At 37.6% G+C, this 6920-nt stretch overlaps 1 protein-coding gene across 1 annotated transcript in view; it reads left to right on the forward strand.

Moving 5' to 3' along the window:
* Positions 1–6920, forward strand: part of LOC107681049 (interleukin-31 receptor subunit alpha-like) — a 20268-nt gene that overhangs the window by 375 nt on the left and 12973 nt on the right. The window contains exons 2-7 of the mRNA XM_016477191.1: positions 971–1055; positions 1168–1203; positions 1675–1737; positions 2432–2534; positions 2704–2867; positions 3101–3243. Of these exons, the coding sequence (XP_016332677.1) occupies positions 971–1055; positions 1168–1203; positions 1675–1737; positions 2432–2534; positions 2704–2867; positions 3101–3243 (594 nt within the window). The remainder of the gene's footprint in view (positions 1–970; positions 1056–1167; positions 1204–1674; positions 1738–2431; positions 2535–2703; positions 2868–3100; positions 3244–6920) is intronic.

The raw sequence follows: 6920 nt of genomic DNA on the forward strand, positions 1-6920 counted from the left end.
CCTCTTCCATTCCTTCTCGATCTCTGTATGGAGATCAGGAAGAAAGGAAGGCTCACCTGAGCTGGAGGGTTATGGCCAGAAAGATAACATTCATCGAGATGACCTCGCGACGTCACTTTCTTTGCCCGCTTCGACAGCAAGTAAAGCCTCGCCGTGGCGCGATCCATAACTTTCAAAAAGCTCATCATATGCAGGGCAGGAGGATTGGGAAGGCTCAGCCTCACTCTCCTCAGACATTTCCTGCTCTTCCTGGCCTGAACTCAGCAGAGCACTGGCCCCTGGTTCAGACGATGTTAATGAAATAACATCATCCTGCAGCGGCTCACTCTCGTCCACAGCCGACGATCGCGAAAGGGAAACCCCCCTTCAAACAAACGCTCGCAGTGCACGCCGATTGCCCCCTCGGGGACATCGCATGCGTGCTCTTCGCCCAAACCTACAACGCATAGATTGTGTGTGTCATCAGATGTTAAATAACGACGACACGGATGCACACATCCTCTAAACGCTTTGCTAGTGCTCGCCATAATTATATGAATAGGTAATCGCTCTTACCACAGAAATGCACGCTTCAAACAAAACAGTCAGCGAAGACGAAGAAGAGGATGATGTGTTCTCCCTGCGCCTATTTATACTATAGTCGCAACGGTAGTGACGTCATGGCTGTCGCCGGCCAGTGTGTTGTTTTCAATGTATGCTTCAGACACGGGTCACGACGAGGCGTTCCCCATAGCGACCCCTAGAGGACGCAGTTCGAAGTTCCCTTGAAACGGAACCAGCTGACTTTCTGGCAGCATCGTTTAGCACCTATAATGGCCAAAAATACTCAGCGCGCCTAAAGGTTACCGAGTTATGCTCTCGAGGTAGGCAGTTCACTAGGTTCTGAGACAGCCTATGAGACTTAAAGAGCATCTGTTGGGCTGTAGTTTCACGTGTATTGAGAAGGGAATACCCCATACTCTTCCATTAGTTGGTAGGCTGCGTGAGTAAGAGTAGCAGACTGTCAGAGGAGGCGACAATGCGCAAGTGCTCGGCTGCATTTTACATTACTCTAGGTATGTGTTTTAGCTGTGTTTTTAAACAAGTATTAAAACAGAAGTATGGCATAGTATTGAATTTCATTCATGTGGTTTCTGAAGTGAATTTCAGTAGATTTAATAATTTCAGGTTTCGTATCTCTCTGGACAACTGAAGCGTCAACAGGTCAGTACAGCGGGCAGTGTCTGTCCTGTGTGTGTGTGTGTGTGTGTGTTTACCTGTAAACAATAAACAAGTTTTAGAAACAAGTAATAAACAAGTTTTAAAGATTTTTGAAAAATAAAACAAAGGCATGTTTTCACATAAAATAAAGACATATTAAAGATTCTGCAGTGTTTCTATGTCAACTCTTTGTACAAAACATCTTTGTATACATTTTTACTTGTTTCTATTTAAGCACAAGATGCTCTTTAGAGCTTTCTCAAATCATGCTGGATTACACAAACCTGTGGAGTTCACAACGTTTTTTTAACACTATTATTTTTTTTTGTTTTTGTTTTTGTTTTGTTTTTTAAAAATACAAGAGAATAAATTACAATTTGTGGAACATAATTTCTCCTTTTGCAGGCGCTTATAGTCATTGTTTAGAAGATAATCAAAAATCTCTTAACACAGCTTATCATTGTAACTTTACAGGATCCTGTAACTGCGGACGTGACAATTTGAACTTATTGAAAAATAAATGTAACAACACAGAAGGTAAGAATTTAATATTTCCACCAATGATGTAAGCTATGTCTTTTTATCCAGTAAATTGGAGTAAAATAGACTAGCCTGCTTAGTGTAACATTAATTAATAACCTTAATTATACTTTATTTGCATTAGGAATAACTTACATTGACACATCAAAAGGTTTTAAATAGCCTCTATATTGTTGGAGAAAGTTCTGTGCTTATGAAAATGTGTCAAGACAAATGTCCTATAGCCACTTTTCCAATTAAACATATTCAGTTATTGTTTGAGAGAGGCACTGTTCAAGTTGCCCTATAAACTATTACTGCTTTCTGACAAATAGGGCAGTTGAGTGGAGAGTATAAGGACAGTGGATTTAGTTTCTGACATGACCAACCCGAGTTTGAATCTTCCTTTTTCCAATTCTATTCTTCTCCCTTTTCCTATATGTATAAGCAATCCCACGTTTTTTTGGTTGATTAGCTAAGTAGATTAGATGAACTATTATATAATGTAAAATATAAACTAACCCTTAACCTTCTTGACTATTTAACAATTAACAGTTAATGGCTAGAAAATAAAATGGTTTACACCTCACGATTTGGACAAACACTTTGTTTACATTTCATTTTAAGACCTCCCAAGTCCTATTTTGTACTGTATTTGTGGCAAGTGACATTTTTTTGTTTATATTATCAGTGGATATTTCTCATTTCACAGGAGTCTATGATTTGGCATGCTATATAAAATATAAGAAATCTCTTATGTCCTTCTGCGAATGGAAAGGAGACATAACAAACTCATACACACTGTACACACAACAGTAAGTTTCTGTAGGAAGTGAGAACTGTGATGATTTCAGCTTTATTCTCTTTGCAGTCTGGCTGAGTTTCACACCATTACTATTGTTTGATTGTTATCGCTTACTTATATATAAAATTTGATAACTGAAAATTCTATTAAACAATCCACACTCTTTGTTTGCTGTGTAGGAGGAGATGTAGTTGTGTAAATGTACATCAGAAGAGCGGAATTTGGACTTCTGATTACTTTAATGTTATCTCAAATTGGAATGTGACAGCTCACGTTATTGCAAGCAGTGGATATCCGCACTGGTGCACCTACAAAAATTTCAGTGGAATTCCATCCAAGATTAGTATGTTAATCAACAATATTAGTATTCGTAACGTTCAATTTATTAATATCTTAACTGTTTCTAACCCCTGACCTTAATCTAAATATACTGATTTAAATAGCATTTTCCAGAAATAGTAGTTACTAGTTCTAGTATTAATAGAAGCTGCTTGAAATTTATTTTACCAGACAAAAATTTCTGCAGATTAGTATGTGATTCTGCTTTGGATTGTTTAATGTTTTCTTTCTTTGCAGCAATGTGTGGTCCTCATTCAAAACTAACTTACAAAAGAAGCTCAGGCCATCTGACTGTGCAGGTGGAGTGGGGAGATGAAAGTAGATATATTAAAAACTTCTTTGTAGAGTACAAAGAGTTCAACACTACAAGCTGGAAAGAGGTCAGTAACAACAACCCAGAAGTTTAAGAGTACAGTATATGAGGCTCCGTTATACAATAATTATGTCTCCTTGTTTTTATTCTGCATATGCACATATGTAAAATAGGGTGAAACGTCATAACTCTTTTGCTCAACTTTGTTATTTAAAGTCAGGACAGAAATTAATTGTTTAAATAAGGCACAGTATTCACCCTATGGAATTGATTTTCAGGGGCATTTATTATTTAATTCATAACCAAATAACGCTAATAGCGCATTGTGACATTAATTTGTGAACTTGATTAGCATACTTGAAATAAATTCTCATATTTTCAAGTTAAATTCTCATAAATAATAATGGCTAATTCTTATAAAATAAAATAGAAAATTACAAAAGTGTCGCTAGCACACATGTTAAATAATTTGCCCATCCCCAACCTGTCAGATGAGTACAAAAGGGTGTCTTTTTATTCTTTCTAATCCCTGATTAAGTTCTCTATAAAGTAATAGAGTGTGGATCATTGTAGATTTGAGAAAACACCCTATACTAGGGTGTGGTGACCGTGATTTCGCCAAGTACAACATGTTCCTGGATCAACATCCTTGTTGATCCTGGAACAACATTCCAATTAACCAATCAGAATTGAGGGATAACTTTTCAGGAACTGTCTGTTTTAGGCTTACGATCAGGGTTAGGTGCTTCTACACTCTTGTTAATCAGCTATCATTTCACACTGATTTTAGGAATAAATTATGGGTAGGGTTAGGTTTAGGGGTAGGGATTGGGTTTAGTCTATATTTTTGGACAGTAATGTTGATCCAGGATCAACAAAAGATGTTGATCCAGGAACATGTCTTACTTGGCAAAATCACAGCGACCACTAGGGTGTGGTGTGACTTTGTGGTTAAAGATCTGGGGCCTCATTTATAAACCTTTGTGAGGGTTTAAACCCCAAAAGTATGTGTTAGAACAAACTATATACAATTGGAGTAGCTTATAACAGTATAACCCCTTTTCAGTCAGTTACGTAAGAATTATTACACATGGATGAATTAAAGCTAGTAATGGGAATTCCAGCTCTTTTTAGGGATCCGGATCATTTGGCTCAGCTCAGCAAAAAGAACAGGCTCTTTTGGCTCCCAAATGGCTCTTTATTTAGTACCACTTCTAGTTTTTAATTCAGCCACTGGTATGTGTGCATAAATATCATTAAATTATTCAAAGTAATTATACTACAACATTAAAAATATAAAATTCAAAAATATAAAATGCCACGTAATATTCAGTTTTGTTAAATTACACTATAATTCAGATTTACACAATTGAAATTAAATTGTTTTGTCATATTTCTGGCTCCATAAGCCTTTCCAAAATACCATAATTTTACATTAGTTTTGGTATAAAAACCAAAAACCTATTTTATGTAAAAACATAAAACACTATGATTACAGAACGTTATTACCCAAATTGCACAGGTACGTCTCTATGATGTCTGCTAAAGTGTGCTTGACCTGGGAAACATCTGCTGTGTAAAAACATCCTATAAACGTCTTAGAAAAAGCAGATTTACATACATTCTAAAACATAAACATTTTCAAGACATCTGATAGCAAACATCTTAGAGACATATTCAAAAACTCTAGTCTAAAACATACAAGATGTTAATGCAGACATTAAATAGGTGTGATATATCAGGGTGTGTGCTCTCAGGGGGAATTATCCAAAACAGAAACTAATATAAACAAATCATACTCAAAATATAACATGGTGTGACATATAACAGAAAAAAAAGCTAAATTACAATGTGCAAAAACACAGTTGTATTATTATACCCTGAAACATTGTCACATTGTGCTGTGAGTCTGTTGATGTGTATGTGCGTGTGACCAATCGTGAGCGAGAATCATCACATACACTTCAAAGAAAAATAAGTTAGTACATGAAGTGTGTGCAGCTAACAAGCAGTCATCCAATTATTTTGTAAGGTGGCTGAGAGAGCTCAACTTCACTCCAGAAAACACATGCAAATAGAAAAAGCACCAGAAAATTAAGAAAACATTTTAATGAGTTTGACAGCATATGTGCTGCAAATACTCGCAACACAACCAAATACAAAACATGCTGCAAATTCTCACAGTACAACCAAATACAGAAACGTGCAAGTAGCACAGACCACAACAAAATTACCTCAACAAAATAAAAAGTAAGATGTTTTTTTTTTTTTTTTGGCGTATTGATTACCATTTGTATAACCACAGTTACCATGGTTAAACTGGTTAGTGTAGTAAATCCATTACTAATTTGTGTATGGTTACCATGGTTTAACTATAGTAACCATTTTTTTTATATATAATAAATGCAAGTCAGCACTGGCAGGGAGTCACAGTCACCTCAGTCAGGGAGTCTCAGGGTGCGTCCGAAATCGCATACTGCTTAGTAGGTACTACATGTGAATTTGAACGTACTACTCGACCGTTAAAAAAGTACGTTCTATATAGTATGAATGCGAGTAGTATGAATGGAATTCGGACGTACTACATCCGCCATGTTGATGTTGTCACGTGACATGCGTCTTCACAACAGCGCCAAAAGTCAAAGAGCCCTCACTACTGCGCAACATCAGCAATGTTTCACGTAATTCTTACCGCTTTCATCGGCGTTTTTGTCACTGGGCTTTGACATCCCAAAGTCCACGGTGCATGTCATTGTGCACAGAATCAGCAGGGCAGTCATCAGAATTTTGAGGAGGCTGATCGCTAACAAAATATCAACTAAATATTAGTAAAAGGGGAAAAAAATGTTTTAAAGTCCGTGGAATTTTTTAATCTCATTAAACTGCTTAACAACGAACATCTCCGTTAAAAAAGCAGTTAACAAGCTGATGTACAACAGCATTGACACTAGCTCGATCTGTTCGTTAACTTGATGTGCTCATTAATAACAGATTAAACATCTTTTTACAGCCGATTCACGAAATCATCTCATCGATTTACAATGTTTAAACTTTCAATAAGTCAGCCGTTCACTTAGATCATGTTAAACAAGTGCAATTTAACCACAATGAACAACGTTTTTCCCTGAGGTACTGACACTTGAAAAGAGCCGCATCGCCGCCTTCCGCCATTTTCGAATATGACGCCTCCTCTCCCGTGGCCTCATGGGATAGTAAAGTGTCCATCGTATGCATGCTACGGAATTCGGGCGGAAGTAGTAGGTCATCCGGGTACTTCTCGCCTACTGTTTTTCGAATACTATGAATTCGGACATACTACTCGCCTCGCATACCGTTTTTCGCCTACTATATAGTATGGAAGTATGCGATTTCGGCCGCAGCTTCAGTCACCACTGTCACCCCAGTCACCACAGTCATCAGCCCCAGCGCACACCAGATCCCAATCACCAGAGCGCTGATTGCCCGCACCTGCCTCAGCTCGTTAAGCTCCCTATATCACCGCACTCTCCACACTGCCTCATTGTCTGATCTACAGTTTGCATGACCGAAATAAGCCTGACCCCTTAACTAGCTACTTACCTGTTTACGCACCCTTAGATGTGCCTTTGCTCCACCGCTCCTTTGGATAACCTGCAAGAGACAATCATCTGTTACCATCAACTAAGAATTATTCTGAAAAAATAAGGATTCAATTCTCTTCCAGTGACTCAGCATCAGTGTGGAAAAGTCTGAAAGAAATCACCA

The sequence above is a fragment of the Sinocyclocheilus anshuiensis genome, unplaced genomic scaffold, assembly GCF_001515605.1.
Source record: "Sinocyclocheilus anshuiensis isolate Anshui unplaced genomic scaffold, SAMN03320099.WGS_v1.1 scaffold1736, whole genome shotgun sequence".
Classification (NCBI taxonomy): Eukaryota; Metazoa; Chordata; class Actinopteri; order Cypriniformes; family Cyprinidae; genus Sinocyclocheilus; species Sinocyclocheilus anshuiensis.